The 16,787-nt window shown below is 34.0% G+C and overlaps 1 protein-coding gene across 5 annotated transcripts in view; it reads left to right on the top strand.

Annotated features, from left to right (window-relative positions):
- The window catches only part of LOC134529650 (afadin), a 178,899-nt gene that overhangs the window by 111,548 nt on the left and 50,564 nt on the right, over positions 1 to 16,787 (top strand). For all 5 annotated transcript variants that reach the window (XM_063363968.1, XM_063363971.1, XM_063363970.1 and 2 more), the window contains exon 22: positions 15,347 to 15,466. In XM_063363968.1, coding sequence (XP_063220038.1) covers positions 15,347 to 15,466 — 120 coding nt within the window. The remainder of the gene's footprint in view (positions 1 to 15,346; positions 15,467 to 16,787) is intronic.

The raw sequence follows: 16,787 nt of genomic DNA, 5'->3' as shown, positions 1-16,787 counted from the left end.
ATATTGAATAAAATAATTTATAATACAATTCCAAGCCATACTGTTAGCTAATTTTTTTATATTTATGTTCATCATCTCTAATCTATTTCAGATAATACTTTATCCCTATTATAAACTTTGAATTAAACTAGAGATATCAGAACATTTGCAGTAGAAATTGGGTGTGACAAAAACTTATTATATCAGTAGGAAAACTAGTTATTCATGGAGTGAATTATTTTTTTTGGGACAGTGGCACCAGTAGTGTGGGTGTTGTTTCAAAGGTCACTTTACTTATATATTTCTTTTTTTGTATGAGTATTCCTAAACAGTGGTTTATTCATTTTCTTTATGAGCTCCTGAAATGTCGTTAGCTCTACATTCAGTCTGCATTATTATTCTCTCTCTCTCTTTTTTTTTTTTTTGCTTAAGCGTGGATTCAGAGTTTTTTTTTTGTGGGGGGAGGGAGGGGAGTTTGATTCCAACAATTCAGACTTGGCACACTTCTTGGGAGCAAACTGGAAACAGAAAAAGGAAGATAAACTTTTATTCCTTAAAACGTAGTGATATGAGATGAAGGTATTAATTTTAAATAGTAAATTCCATTTTTACAATGATACATCTTGCAGCATTATCAGTAGTCCTATGTATAATGAGATAATATTAATGATTACATTATAGAGCATTCTAGTGTTCAGAAAAAATCCTTGACAATTATGACATAGTCCACTATAAACTGTAAGTGCCACTTGTTGTGTAAAAACCAATTTATTAAACTTATAGACTTAGAATACTCATAAATGTTACTTATCTCACGGATGCTTAACTCAGGTTTCTGAAGCACCTAATGGAAAATGGTTAAAGCAAGTTTTCTAATTCTTTGTGTGTTTCGGTCCATGATTTTTAATGATTTTGACCAAATCTTTTGGTAGCTGCAAAGACAAATAATTAATTCTATTATATACTAATACCTACATTAATATGGTTCCTAATTATTTAACTTAATAAGTTTAATGTGTTATTATAATTTAGATCAGCCCGGCTAGATGATGACCTTACTTGCAAAATTCATAAACACTTCAAAAATAATTAATAAATTGTTTGTTGATGTTTAAAATTTTTTGAGGTTAATTATGAATTTGTTTATGCTGTTTTTACTGAAGAAAAAGAGTTAGCAGAACGTTAATGTAGATGTATTTTTTAGATTTGCCCAAAAACAAAAAAAAAACAATCTGCCATTACACAATGTTTAAAACAGGTCTTCACAGTTTTCATAACAAACAAACTAACAAAATTTCCCTGCTGGAAAACATAAATGTTTATTAATTTTGATGTTGTACAAAACATTCTTAATACTCACTTTCCCATTTTACATTTAGTAAATAAGTTCCGAAGTCATTTGGTGTTGATGGTACAAGCCAAGGACAAAAGTATTCTTGGGATGATGGCAAAAAAATCACTTAAGCCCGATCTTGGGTTGATTGTGTTCACTGAAATTCTTAATACATGTCCAAAACGAGGTTATTTACCGGCGCAGCCTGGACCACAACCGTGAATTTCGTTACTTAGTACATATTATGTAATTTTTCTTGAGCCCCTGCCAAACACAACTTATTCAGGTGACATTGAGCAGAGAACTGGCGAGATGATGCCACTATTTCCAGCCAACAGGGTGGAGGGATTCACTTGACCACTGCCCAATCACAACATAGTTCTCATAATAGGAACCAATCACAACACATTTCACTACAGCAAAACTTCCAGAAGTCCATGCCTACTTTACTGTCTCTCTCTCTTACTCTAGTCATAAGCTCCGTGGAATATGCACAAATTCAACTTTCCCCTCATAAGAATACCTACGGAAATTGGCAGAAAGCCTCTGAACTGAAAAAAGGTCTGAAAAAACCATGGCGCCACCAAGTTGCGCGCCTGTCCTTGTCCTTTCTTTTACTCAAATAATACCAAATGTTCTAGAAAAGTTATTAAAGCTTCTGAATAATTTCAAACATAAAATATAGGCATTAAAACAAAATTTCAAATAAATAACATACTTAAAAAATACCCTCATACCCTTTTCTAAATAAAACATCTTAATATAAAAATTATTTACAAGAATATTAGTAATGATGAAGTACAAGTATAAAAAACTAGGTCACTATGACCTTAAAACTATATAATCAGCTGATTTATTATGAATGAATAAAACATCATAATTTTTCCTCAACAAATTCTATAGAAGCTGGGAAGGGCAGGGTCTTTCCATGTTACAATGTAAACAGTAACTTACAAAATGACTGTACAGATTGCAGTTATACACCACACAAATAAAGCCTGACATTGTAATTTCCTTAACAGGATTTTCCATTAACATTACAAATATTAATCAGCAATCTGTTTGTCTTGAAAATACACACCTACAAATGTAAACAAATGTATTATCTCCTCAAGCTGGCAGGGCAAAGGGTGGTACAGTTTTAACGTTTAAAAGCGCAAGCTGTCCAGGATTAGTCCCTATAATGTTTTTTAGAACTATTTTTGTTTGTTGCACATACTTTACTTGAAAACTTACATCTGGACATGCTTGAGTAATATGCTGCCTTTCAATTCCTTATCTAGCACCTACCGTATTTACTCGCATATAAGTCGCCATCGCATATAGATTGCACCCATAATTTGAGGTCTTGAATTTGGTATTTAAGATTCCCCCCATATAGTGAGGGTAGTTGGGGGGTGGGAACTCCTTGCCACCGGGCGGAAGCCTAATTGCAGGTGTAAATTATTATTATTATAGGTCGCACCGGTAATTTAATAACGCGAACGGCCGGCGCGCCGTGCACGAAAGAGTTAACGGGTACTGTAAAACTCCGCTACTACGAGAGCTGATAATGGCTTGATAAATTGTTGTAACAAGTACTCGTAATAACCGTATATAGAAAATTGAAGTCAAGTTAGATTCCTGACTTCTTAAAATGTCTTAATTGTAGACTATAACTCGAAAACAGTGCTTTGTATTGAAAAAATGCACAGAATAAAAGTTGTAGTAAATTTAAGTACGAATAAAAAAGGCCTGTTATGATTTTTTATATCTACAGCGGTTTTCGTTATGGGTTCCGATAAATACTCACGCTAAGTGAATTCACGTCACGCGAGTTCGGCTATGCTAGCCGGCTGGTTGTTATTTTCGTTCAAAACGTGGCGAAGGAACTTGTGTGGATCAGGTAGAAAACATTCGGCTATAAACGAAAAATATAAGAACAAAGCTATCCTGAAATGCTGTGACATGTTTTTGGAGTAGATAATCACAGCGACAGACCAACAGGATGCGCTCCCGCCCTTGCCGTCAGCGATGTTTATTTTGACAGCTCAAGCAATTATCTTTTCCACGACCCTTCACAGCGTAAAAAAAAAAAAAGAGAAAAAAAAACACGTTCGAATGCAGATGGAAAAGTAACTATGCAGTAAAATAAATATATTTACGGCCCTGCTAAATTTTTCTATTCAATAAAATTCGAGGTATTAGTGATTTTTCAGCAGAAACTGCTGTGTGACTAATAAACAACTTGTATCATAATAACTTAAACTTATAAAGTATTTATTAACGGCGAAGGACAGTCGTATAAGCCCATAAAAATATTTATTTTACCGAGAATGGACTATACAACCTGGCTTTTGCCGCACACGGTGTGGGAGGGGAGTATGATGCTGACAGTTTCTCACGCAGAAGGTTGAAATAAGGGAGGGAATGTGTTGAAATGTTAGTTGGAGAATTGGGGGGGGGGGGGGGGGGGGGGTTACATGGTTTGTGGCTCTGGGAGGGATGAGTCTTGAAGAATTAGCAGGGGATGGAGAGATAAGCGTCACTGTCACGTATGGCGTCAAGCCGCAGCTACCGCCAGCCTGGCCGGACGAGTTTCTTATGCTCTCGCAGAAGCTACCACAGTGGCTTTTCGTGCGGGCAGGTAAGATACATCATGACAGCTGAGACGGCTTTTCGTGCGATAGTGGACGCGCCAAGCTCGGCTTGCTTACAGTACAGCTCTCGCCAAGATAAACGTGAACACATAGCGCCCAACAAAGTGTAACAGATTGGTTTTTCAGCCGATTTTACTCAAATTTTCGACTTTCTCTGCTCAATTTTTTCACGGTTTCTCAAAAAAACTGTCGTATTAACGGAATGGACGCATCAGAGGGGGGTCGCATCGGCGGGATTCTACTGTATTGCAAAAAAAATTCCTCAAAAATTTAAAAAAAATTTTCTTCACACATAGGTCGCACTTCATTTTTTTCCCATCAAATCTGGCAAAATTGCCGCGACCTATATGCGAGTAAATACGGTATGCGTAATTTTCCAGCTATACCATCCATGTTTCTTCGGTTTATTTTTTAATAAGACTAATTTAACCTTCCGATAGGCGCACCTATGTTTCAAACATGGATTGGCGCAATGCACCTGTGAGGTGCTCCTCCTATTTCCACCAACATAAATCCCCACTACTGAAGAGTTTCATTACAATACCATGTAAATTTGAACTGTATATATGTAAAGATTTAAAATGTAAATTTAAAATTTATTTAACATAAGAATCTTCATAATTTATTGTTAATATTACCACAGTATAAATGCATAAAAAATCCAAAACAATAGCTGTAGATCAGTAACAAAGAAATTCAGGTATAATATTTTAAAATTATTTTTCAGTATTTAAATAAAACATAATTTAGTGAGATATGTTATGAAATATGTAAGTTCTTATATTTCGATTAATTCCATGCATTATTTACACTTCTTATTTGGTACATACACAATCCAAATCTTTGTGAAATTAATAGGTAATATACAAACTTTTCTTCTCGTATAAATGAGTCCAGATGGAAATATGTTTTAAAGTAAAATAGCATGATAAAATGAAAAAACAAAAGCACTAAAAATTCGGAGAACACATAAAATATAAAAATTGCAGACACTGTTTGTTTTTCAGCTGTCTTTTTTTTACCAACTCACAGGCCTTTTGCACTTATTCACTATCAACTTCCAAACCATCATCTGCAGAAGATGTCTTACATTCATAACAATCTTTGCAAATAATAGTGACATGACTCAAACACAAACATTTGCCACAAGTAGCGCAACAATATTTGGTATTTTTGCGTTGTTTGTCTTCGCGACAAGGCTCACACAATTTCCTTTTATTGTTTTGGTCGTTCATCTCTTGTGATTTGCTGTTCGATTCCCTACACTTGAGAGGCTGCTTGGTTACTTCTGTCAATCTGTGCCGAAGTGTTATGTGTAAATTCTGTTTTTCAGCACTGCGTCGTGTCATTTCTTCTGAAACAAGACCTTTGGCAAGTTGGCGTAAAAATGTCCTGCGGTTGGCTACAACATAACCGTTTCCAGAGTAAATGACTTGTGCGTTGATACCGGCCACATTGAGCATAGCAAAAAATATTACCAAAGGCCACCGCCGAGCATTTCTCGCCACGTTATACGTTGCACACAATTTATCCACCGTATCCACACCACCTTTAGTTTCATTGTAAAATGTTACGATGTCCGGTTTTTTTGAAGGCCCAGTAGAATCATCGATTGCATCGTCAAAATGAAGGCTGGATATGAGAAATACATTTTTGTTTTACCTAGGAACATAGGAAAATAAAGTCCCTTCTTTTCTGAATCCAAATATACTGGACTTTTCACTTCTGTTAGCCATGTCTTTGAATACGTCAGGGATTTGCCATTTATTTTTTTTCAGTGTGGCAACAAGGGATAGTTTTTTATCGGCCAATCACTCAAAAGTGGAACATCACTGAACCAATTATCAGTAGTAACATTTCGTCCTGAGTTGACTATGGGCGATACCATCCTATGAACAACATCTGTACAATGATTACTGACAGCATACGGTCCATCTGGTTGTTACCCAGCATATACTTCCATATTGAAAGTGTAATACATTTTGGAATCTACAAGTGCAAAGATCTTGATTCCATATTTGGCAGGTTTTGAGGGAATGTACTGGCAGAAACCGCAACGACCCCGAAATGCTTCTAATTTTTCATCAAGTGTGACATTCTCTCCAAGAGAGTAACTTTTCTGGCAATTAGCAACAAATGTTTCAAAACATTCTCGTATTGGTGCAATTCGATCTAGTTCTTTCCTTTCATTTCTCGTCTCTTTGTTGTCAAATCGAATACACCTCATCAAAAATCGGAAGCGTTTTAAGGACATGGTGAGCCTAAATGTTTCAACACCATCCCCAGAGGGATCCCAAAGGTCTTCTAAGTTCAGGCGTGACCCACGATACACACCAGCTAGGTACAACAAACCCATAAAAGCCTTCATCTCTATTACATCCGTCGAACGTGCATCTCTGAGGCGATTAAATTGAGGTCTTACAAGTTCAATATGTTGGTTTGTCCATGCAACAACAGAGTCGAGTATTGACTCATCAAAAAGAATAAGCCAGGTATCTAAAATGGTTTCAGCATTCATTGCTGTTCCTATAACCCCAGGGATGTGTAATAACAAATTTTGCTTACCTCTTCTCCTCTTGTTCGGACATGGGCATTTGTTCCATTGGTACGAATCGACGATCTTACCATTTTTCTTATGGTTTGCCATGTAGTAAGATGCATTACCGGGATCATCACCATCTGATTCATTACAGCTTTGCTCAGTGTCTGAATTTTCCTCTCGCTCGTGTATCTGATCTTCACTATCAGAATCAGATTGTTCTCCAAAGTCCTCATCTCCCGAAGTATCATCAAACAGCATACTATGGATTTTCTTGACGTCTTCAGGATTATCCAAGTTATAAATTATTTTTTTCCCAGCCATCCTGAAACACATATTGTAAAACAAACACATGAAGTCGCGTCACACCTACTAGGTGATTCTATTTTTTCAGTAGTTAATGTTAAATTCACAATCTTAGCTAATAAGTGTGTAATTGAATAGAATTAATAAGCAATTTGGTGAAGATAGCAATTGAAAATATCATAGTCGAAAAACTTACGTCAGTAGTCGCGCTGCACCTGCAGGGTGAAAATGGCTGCCACAGCCTTGAAGTAACTCCGTCAACAGTCATGCATGAACTAACCAGAGAAGAAACAAAAGTTAGGAAGCTAGACGATAGCAGCCCCCTCCCCGACACACGACCTCGTGCAGGGAACATAAACAAGATAAGAATGCACCTGTCAGGCGCGCGCGCCTAACGGAAGGTTAAGGTAGGTTCTCTGTCCACCTGGGTCTATCCCTTTGCACATCTATGTACAAAAATGTCTAGAAAACTGCTTTTTTAAATGATGTATTGGTTACAGTGGACTATCCAGGCCTCTGCCACAATTTCCAGATACAACTTCGTGTGAGTTCACGTTATGGGGTTACCTGAATGACAAGGTTTATTTTGGCTTCACCAGCATATGAAATTTCTTACCTCCGCACTAAGATTTGGTTTCTTAGGGTTTTACGTTGCACGGTTATGCAGATAGGCTTAATGCGACAAGTCCTCCAAGATTATACCAAGCTTCGAAACATTGGGTATGATTCAAGGCTCATAAAATTTGAATTGCTGGTGAACAGTTGTGGTCCAAGTGCAAAATCACTCACTGAGATAATAGATCATTTGTAAACAGTTTCATCATAAAATCTGTGTAATAGGTGACTTTTCCAAAACTAGTAGAAATTAAAGCAAATTGTGCACACTTTACTAATCACTAAAACACACCTTGCTAAAGGTACAAAAAAAGTTATCTCCATATTTGTTTTGTTTTTTGGCATTTGGATCACTATTACAATAACCACCCAATTTATAGTTACAACAAAGGCATGTCAAATTTTAAATTAATAAAAAAAAATTTGTTTTACTTCCAGTATGTAAAAGTTAAACAACTAATAATATGATTTAAATGTGAAACAGAAAATGTGGCCTTCTATACCTGTAATTTTTGCAGCATTAAATATATTTAGTATGATTCTCTACAAATTTAAAAGGTAAAAATGCAAGTTCAAATGTAACCATGAAAGCCACAAATTTTTAATAATCGTATACAGTTAAACTCCTAAATAATAAACAGCCATGGGGAAAGTAAAATTGTGCTCTATTGAGAATTGGTCTTTATTGAGAAATAGATAGTTTTATTTAACCTCACCTAATTAAAAATCTGATAAATTCAAATTTTGTAAAGAAGGGGTTTGAAAAAATATATATATAATTTACAAATTTGTTAAATATTATTACAGTTTATTTACCTTTAAACTTATTCATCTTCACATACACATCTCATGTAGAGCACTACATATGATGTAAAAAGTCATCAATCGTCATTCACTTTGGGAAATGTAATGTTGTTGCTTCTTGTCCTGCATAACCATTCAGCTTATCTACTGCTAACCCTTCAGTTTTTAAAAATGAATGTTTAATTGAAACATAACCATTGTCCATCCATAATTTTGTAAGTTTATATTCACTCTTTATAATTTATTCTATTTGTGTTTCTCCCACATCAAATTTACTTGCTATCTCACAAACACTAAGATGTTTTCGTTTCTTAGCCATTGTTCATTCCCTCCGAGGTTTCTCAAATTACGTTAAATAAAGCACAAAATTAAACAAATTTTTTAACTTTTTCATGTTTGGTAAAAGATGCAAAAATGTTAAAAGTTATCCACTTTGCCCATAGGGCCGATAGCACTGAGTTACTAGGTAAAGAATCCATATGTTAACACTAGCTGAATTGTGACTAATGTCATGCTGTGCAGTACTTTTGCCAAAGCGAAACCTTTCACGAACATATGATGTATATATTTTTATTGTCTTTATGATGAATAAATGCTTAAATTTTCAATTACGTAAATGTAAATAAACAACATTTTTATTCTTTAAAATTGTAATGTGTGCATATTGTTGAGAAAATTAAAAAGAAAATTTGGAAATGTTGATGTCCTTGTTAGTTGTTTTAACGTCCGCTAAACAGAGTTGTTACCTTAATAAAAGCCAGTGTTGGTGTGCCAGAGAATAGCAAGTGTCTGTTACTGGAAGTTTGACTGTGTGTTATTTCCCAGAGTAAAATGGTTAACTTCATTTCTATCAAATAAATTTACTTACATTTTATCTGATATTTTTGTACCTTCTCCATTTTGACTAAAAGCCTAGTGATTCAACCAATTTAAACAGAATTACTGTTTACTTTTTCACAGTAGGCTGGCCCTGATGTACACCCTATATTTGCCGTCCATTGGCTAACAAATTAATTTTATTCCACACAACATTTTTTTTGTGTTCAAATAGCTTGTTACTCATTACACAAATTTGTACAGGTGTTTTGTTGTCAAATCTTTTTAACAACTAATAGTTTTAGTTGCAACTCATATGGCTTACCCATTCTTAGCATTTAACAAAAATGCATTTATGCTTAAACAATTAACAGCTCCAATAACTGTAGAATCATTCAATAAAAATAAAAATAAAATTAATAAACATGTTATCCTGTTTAAGAATAGTCAATATTTATCATTTCATTTGAAACTTGTAAAATTTACTTGTAAAAATTGATTAATTTATATGGTAGGAAATAATTTTTTATAATGCAACACAAATTACTACCAAGTATAATTGTAACTAATAACTTGTAAATGTTAATTAGTAATATTATGTCAACTGTGCAACAGGCCCCTGAAGTGTTTTCATAAACAATATATAGTATATATATATTTTAATTTTGTTTGGTTGAATTTTTTATTTTGGTTATCATTAATGGTCTGTTATAGGTTTGTATGTTTTTATTGCAGGTTTAACTGTTTAATTTTATCTTTGACATCTAAAAACCAAATTTTTACAGTATAAGTTTGTGTGTACTTTTGAATTAATTGATTGTATTCTGTTATTTACTAATTTTAGATATAAAGTAGTGTCTCGATTAACCGAGTTAATGTGGACTGCAGAAACCTTGAATAAGTAAAATCTGGAATAACAGGATAGAATAACAAAACAGATTTTCTCCTTTGAGATACTTAAAATAATTACTTTAGTAACAATAAGAAAACCTTTTTGTTGTTTTAATCATGTAAGGGTTAACAGGACTTAAAAAAAAAAGTACTCTTAAACAGTTATTTCTTGATAGTTCATCAGTTTATTTCACAAGAAAAAAATTTATCAAAGTACTAAAATAGCATTTGTATAATGTACTGTACTATTAAATGACTATTACTGAAGTTATATTATAGTACATACCTTTTACACGCTTGAAAATCATTGATTTGCACATTTTGGAAAGAGTTCTTTGCATATTTATGTTTGATTGCACTGCCTCCTTCTTAAACGCCCTACTGTGTGGACCCTGCAAGCTAATGATGTCAGCTGATGACGTGTCATCTTGTTCTATGTAGAGTTGTGTCATCTCGATAGCGCTCAAACCATCAGTGTGGCTGATGCTGCTTGCTAGGCCTCCCCCGTTGATGTTATCTTTGTCAACAATAGTTTTTTTTATTTTGTGACACTAAATTGGCGATAGCCTCCTCCAAAAGTTCACATTGTTCATCATTTAATCAATTGCTTACATTTTTCTCTGACTATTTCTCTAACTGGGAGCATTTCCTAAAGGTGGTATGGAGGCAAATCATATTCATCATCTAAATAAATAGTCTTGGTTTATAGTTGGCTCAGTGGTATCATTTTTTGGCGTGATGTTTTTCAAGCTATTCTTCAGTGTAGATTTTTTCACATCACTCCATGATTCGCCCAATCAGTAAATGGCAACTTTGAAGTTAATATTATTTACAACTGTTCATTTTCTAGGTCATCAAGAAATTTTTTTCAGCAGTCTTTTGCTGGTAATGTTGCTTTATATTGTTTAAGATCCCTATTTGAGTGATTGAATTAAAGAAGTAATGCTAGGGGTCAAAACAGAACACTTATTTCACCACCTACCTATTCCCAATTATCTTGGAGTGCGGGTGCATTGTCTAGAGGGAGAAGAGTGTTATGTGGAAGAATTTTTTCATCACAGATATTTTTACACATGGTACAAACTGGCCAGAAAAGTGTTTTTTTTTAAGATTTTTAAGATTTTTGGTGTAATTTACCGGAAGATAATCCATGCTACTATTATTGAAAGCCCTGGGTTCTTTGACCTCGCGTATCAATATAAATTTAAATTAATAGTCAAAGTACTGTTTAGCGCACACCTGCAACTCTTTCCTTCCTTATTTTATTACAGAAGCTGATTGTTCCTCCTTAACTGCTGTGCTAGTCTTGCTCAGTAACATTTTGAAATTGAGTCCCATTTCATCTCACTCGTAAATTTTTTTGTAGACTTTATTGGGTTTTCTTAACTATACCATCTAATTTACTTACTGCACATGCATGGGTTGAAAACAACTCGCCTGAAATTTTTTAAAGCCTTGCGCTATACCACTTCTTCCAGCGATCTAGCAAAACCTATACTAGCATTATTCCTCTTCTCCATCTTGAAAACACTTTAAGAACATTGGACCAGATAATGGACTACCCTTACATCTCATGTGCTGAAACCATCAAACCATTGCCTTCAATGTTTGTTCATAATTACTATTATTCATTGTTTTCGTATATTTTATGATGTTTTTATTGATAATGTGCGCTGAGAGACCCACTCTTCAATCTGTGCCCTTTTCCTCCTCCACCAACACCCAAGCCATTTGCCACTTTTTTAAGGTTTCACCTTGATCAAAATATTTATTTGCATTAAGCTTATCTTCCAGAGAAAGAATATGTTTCCTTTTTGCACTTATTACTGTACTTTTAATAATCACTAGATAGATGAACCCTTCACTCACTGTGGTTGACACTTGACATGGCAAAAGAAGGGATAAAACAAAAGCGAACCATAGAAGTGGGGAGCCAAAAGGAGGCACTGTAACTGATACGGTCAAGAAACTCATACAGTCTAGTGCCAATTAAAATTGTTCAGCCAGGATAATACAGAATCTTAGTTAATTGAAACTCACTGTAGTTAAAAAAAAAAATATATATATATATATATATATATATATATGTGTATATATATATATATATCTGTAAAATTAATAAGAAACTTTTTTTGGTAGATATTTTAAAATATGGCACTTAACAATATCCAGGTTTTTATTAAATTTTATATTCTGCTTTTTTGACAGCTTTGATATATATATATTTTTCCCATACTTGTTATTAGCTTTAACCAATTAATCAGAAAAGTGTTAAATTTTAGTTAGTCACAAAATAAATACCCAGTACATCTTACTGTTCATTTTTGTATCTCATTAGCATGTATTTCCCATCTATGTAAGATATTTTTTCCTTGTAAATCATAGCCATAAATACACAATTTTATTACCTAAGTTAAAAGTAAACATCTTCTGATTTAATTTCTTGTAACTATTTCCTGCTAGACAGTAATTGTTTAAATTGTCCAGTTTTGTAGCATATTCCATGTATGATAAGCAAAAGAAAGTAAACATATGTTAAACAGATGTGAACTGTAAGCCAGGATTTTCTCTATTATCTTTGAAAGATTTGTGCAATGGGAGTGCATGACTTGATGTAAGCTTTTGGACATAACGCCATTGCTTAGCACATGTATGTCTGTAGAAGAAAACTACAAAAAAAAACATAAATTAAGGAAAAAATTGCTGTTGTCAGGATTTAACGCCACACAATACTCCACAACAGGAATGGTCAACAAACAAAGAAAAACAAAGAAAAATGGACTAACAGAACGGACATCCCTGCAGCACAAAACAATAGCCAATACTCAACCTACAATAACCAATCCGCTTTAACTCCAGACAGCCAATGGGGATTCAGCTTGTCTGTCATTGGCTAAGCAAGATGTAGTCCATTTTCTGATAAATACCCTCATTTTTTCATCCCCTTCTCAGTCGCACCTGTGTTCCTGTACCATGTGCGTCTCTGCCTGAGGACGGGAGCAGATAGCAGTTCCCGAAACGTCGCTTGTTTCTGTTTCAGAAAACTGTTGTGTTTGTTTCGTCTTTTCGTTTGGTCTTGTTTTTGTCTCGTTTTGACTGTTGTGCTGAATTTTTTTGGGTTCAATATTTTTGTGCTGTCATCATTTGTGGGGTTTTTTTCATTTCTCTTTTCTTTTTTTTTTGTTTTTGGAAAACTATTGTGTTTGTTTCATCTTTTCGTTTTGCTGTGTTTTTGTCTCGTTTCAACTGTTGTGCAGAATTTTTTTGGGTTCGGTATTTTTGTGCTGTCATCATTTGTGGGGGTTTTTTCATTCTGTTAGTCCATTTTTCTTTGTTTTTCTTTGTTTGTTGACCATATTCCTGTTGTGGAGTATTGTGTGGCGTTAAATCCTGACAACAGCAATTTTTTGCTTAATTTGTGTTTTTTTTTGTAGTTTTCTTCTACAGACATACATGTGCTAAGCAATGGCGTATGTACAAAAGCTTACATCAAGTCAGGATTTTCTCTAAAAGACTGAGACGTGCTAAATTTTATTCAAGGAGCAATCATGGAAGTTTGTGGCAGTATAAAACTAAGAAAATAAACGTACTTGAAAACTGAGAAGATATTGTCATGTGGTCTACAAATTTAAACATTTATATTAATTTTCATAGTCAAAACTGGAAAGCAACACATAAAATAAATAAATAATTTTTAGCTAAACATTGTGGGAAAACTTTGCACTTGTCGGTGTTTTTAATACTGTGTCTTGGAGTGGTTTCCAAAATGCTTTAAGAGAATGCCTTAGAAGACAATGCAGTCATGAAAGATAATCGGAAGTATAATGATTCCAATGCCCAACAAATGGCAGTTAGCCATGGTATTTGGAAAGGAAAATGATAAAGAGAAAGATAAAAATTTAGTAGGAAAAATGACTCTTTGATGTATAAATTTTGACAAATAGATTAATAGTACACTAATGAAGGCTAACATCCATTATACAGGTGTACAAGATATTTCGACATAATCATTCTTGTCAAATATTTTCCTAAACTTGCATCCTATAACAAGTGCTTGAAATATCATAAATGGTGTCAAATGTTTACTAAAATATTTTAAATACTTAAAAATGTGGAAATTATTCCACCCACCCACATAATTTACACCTGTATGACATGAGTCTCATGCAGTCCATGTATTGAAAAGATAGCGAGAATGACAAGTGGTCTTTGTTTTAGGATCTGCATGACAGAATCTGAAAATTTCTTGTTTTTAGAGGAATCCTGAAATATGTTTTAAAAAATGTGACAGTGCTGTATGATGTACTATATTACATCAGTGTGAAACTAGTAGAGGTTGAGAAAAATAAATTTTTTTATCCGAATTAAGGACATGCTACATCTTTCTAGATTGCATAATATATTTTTGCTTTCAAATTTTATGAAATACTGTTGGGTGTTACAGATACTAGCATGGGTATATCTAAATTATGTCAAGCATTTGATAATTAAGATAAGTAAACTTTAGATTCAAACACTTAAAAATAACAATACTTTTTGTAACAAATGACCATTCTTGCATGCTCCTGAAGGAAGTATTTGGTTTTCTGTGAGCATTTGGCTATTTTGTTTTGTTAAAATGATTTAATATGTGAGAGAGACTGTTTTAAATGCTTCACTAAGTAATAACGTACAGAACTAAAAGTCACATCAGTTTGAAACTCAAACCAACAAAGAGAAGTGACATGTTAATAATTTCATAATGATGGGTTGTTATAAAACACCACACATTCATTTTGGTGACAGAAGAAGAAGTAACTGCAGTGAGATGGGTTTTGATGGTGCTGCCAGTTTTTAACTCGCCATCGGCTTGGGACTGATGAAGATGGATGCAGTTTCACCAACTAACAGATATTGCAGTAAGCATAGAAAATTATCATAACAGCTTTAGGTGTGTTTCTGAAGCTTTTATTTTGTGGTCCTGTTTATGATATGTTTTCAATATAGTGTTATATTTTTTTCTTGTAGTGTCATGTTAATTTTATAATGAATTGATGTTATATGGACTTTGTTGTTGAGATGTGCCATGCGTTTTGCATCATCTGCATTGTGTATTTTAGTGTTATTAGGATTGCATGTGAGTGGAGCATGTTGTGGAGACTATTTGTTAATGTAACAGTTATTAGCTTCAATAATTTAGTTTTGGATGTTTTGAATTTCTGTAGCATTATGCAAATATGCAGCTGAAGTATGGATATGCTTATTGGAAGTAGGTCTGGAAGACTGTGAAAATAGCCTTCCGGTTTTTTGTGGTGTTTTCACATGCAAGCCTGAAAATGATTCTTCGTAGCTGTTACATGGTTTTGATGATAGAAGTTTACTTATTCATAGTTCCCTAGCTTAGTTTATGCATATTGTGTGGACAAAAATGTATTTTCTTTATAGGCCGACATCACAGTGAGAGAGACTTGTCATCTGGCATGCAGGGTAAACCAGGCATTCTGGGAGATCACAGACAGAATATGCCAACCATACAGAGTTCTAAGTCGGTACCATCTCTTAACAGTAAGTGCATTTTTTTTAAGTGCGTGATTTTAAATCATGTATGATAGTACTGTGATTGTGTGCATTGCATGTATTTTTTATTGAACTTTTCTAGCTAACAATTTTTTTTTGCTTATGTGTGTTAAGACTACTCTAGAAGAGATATGTATTTTGATTTTACTCCTTATTCTGTAGCCTTTAATTGAATTTAACAATGTTTATTCTAAAAAAATCTTTTTGGCATTCTATTTTTATTGATAAAATGTGTTAAAATACTTTTAATCATCTGGTGAAGTTTAATCAGGGTGTGTACTAGTTATTAAAAATAAAAATGCCTCAATTTAAAGATTTTAGTCAGGAAGTTACCAAAAGTAACTTCAGCAAATATGCTTTAAAGAGTTAAGTTTCAACAGCATGGAAATCTGCAGTAGTTTAATTTTTCTCTTGTAACCAAATTTTTTTTTATGTTTACTGAATCATTGGTTGGTTGGTAAGTAATGGCTATTTGTTTTGTTTTTTTAGATGCAAGTTATGTTTATATAGTTTCCACCCAATGACAAAACTGTCATAAAGTACAGTATTGTTAATAGTTTTTTAAAGGGAACCTCATAGATATAACAGTGCAATGGAAAACATATTGTTAGTTGCAGTTGAGGTACAGTTATACCAAAAACAGCCCCTTTATAAAAAAAATAAACATTGTTTAATTTGTAGACAGTATCATGAGCTTATTTCTTATATGCAAATAAGTGTGTTTTGATAATATGGTTTAATTTTCCCATTGGGACTCTGTACTGCATGGCCATAAAATTTTCATAGTGAAGTCATTCAATTCAGGCATGATAACTAATTCAACCTTAGTGATTCAAGCTAAGCAGATTAGCTATGCCTATTTTGTGTAAAATTGTGGGATTATTTTTTAGACATTTTGTATATACACCTAAATTTTCACTTTTTAAAGTAACTTTTCTTTTAGAATGTTAATGTTTGATTGTATGTTTTGATGGCTACTGCCATGGTGGGGTTGGGATACAGGGGTGACGTGATGACTAGGGGTGGCTGACAGTGGGTGGGAATCACAGGTGGTTGGGATTGCTCGGAAATAGTGCCAGCTAGCTTGTGAAAGGTGAGGAACTGCGCACTAGCCTGTGGAGAACACGAGATTGTAACGGTTCTCTGGGTTTGTGACATCAATAGTAACAATGACATAGGCAGCAAGGTCGTTGCCTAGGTTGTAAGTCCTCAGGTGGCCACTAACTAAACAAGAATAGAACCTAGCCCAAAGTTGATGAGCCTCACAGTCATCTACACGCAGCCATCCTCCTGAGATGGCTGCTGCGAG

The sequence above is a fragment of the Bacillus rossius genome, chromosome 2, assembly GCF_032445375.1.
Source record: "Bacillus rossius redtenbacheri isolate Brsri chromosome 2, Brsri_v3, whole genome shotgun sequence".
NCBI classification, from domain to species: Eukaryota; Metazoa; Arthropoda; class Insecta; order Phasmatodea; family Bacillidae; genus Bacillus; species Bacillus rossius.
This window is presented reverse-complemented; position numbering and strand designations above follow the sequence as displayed.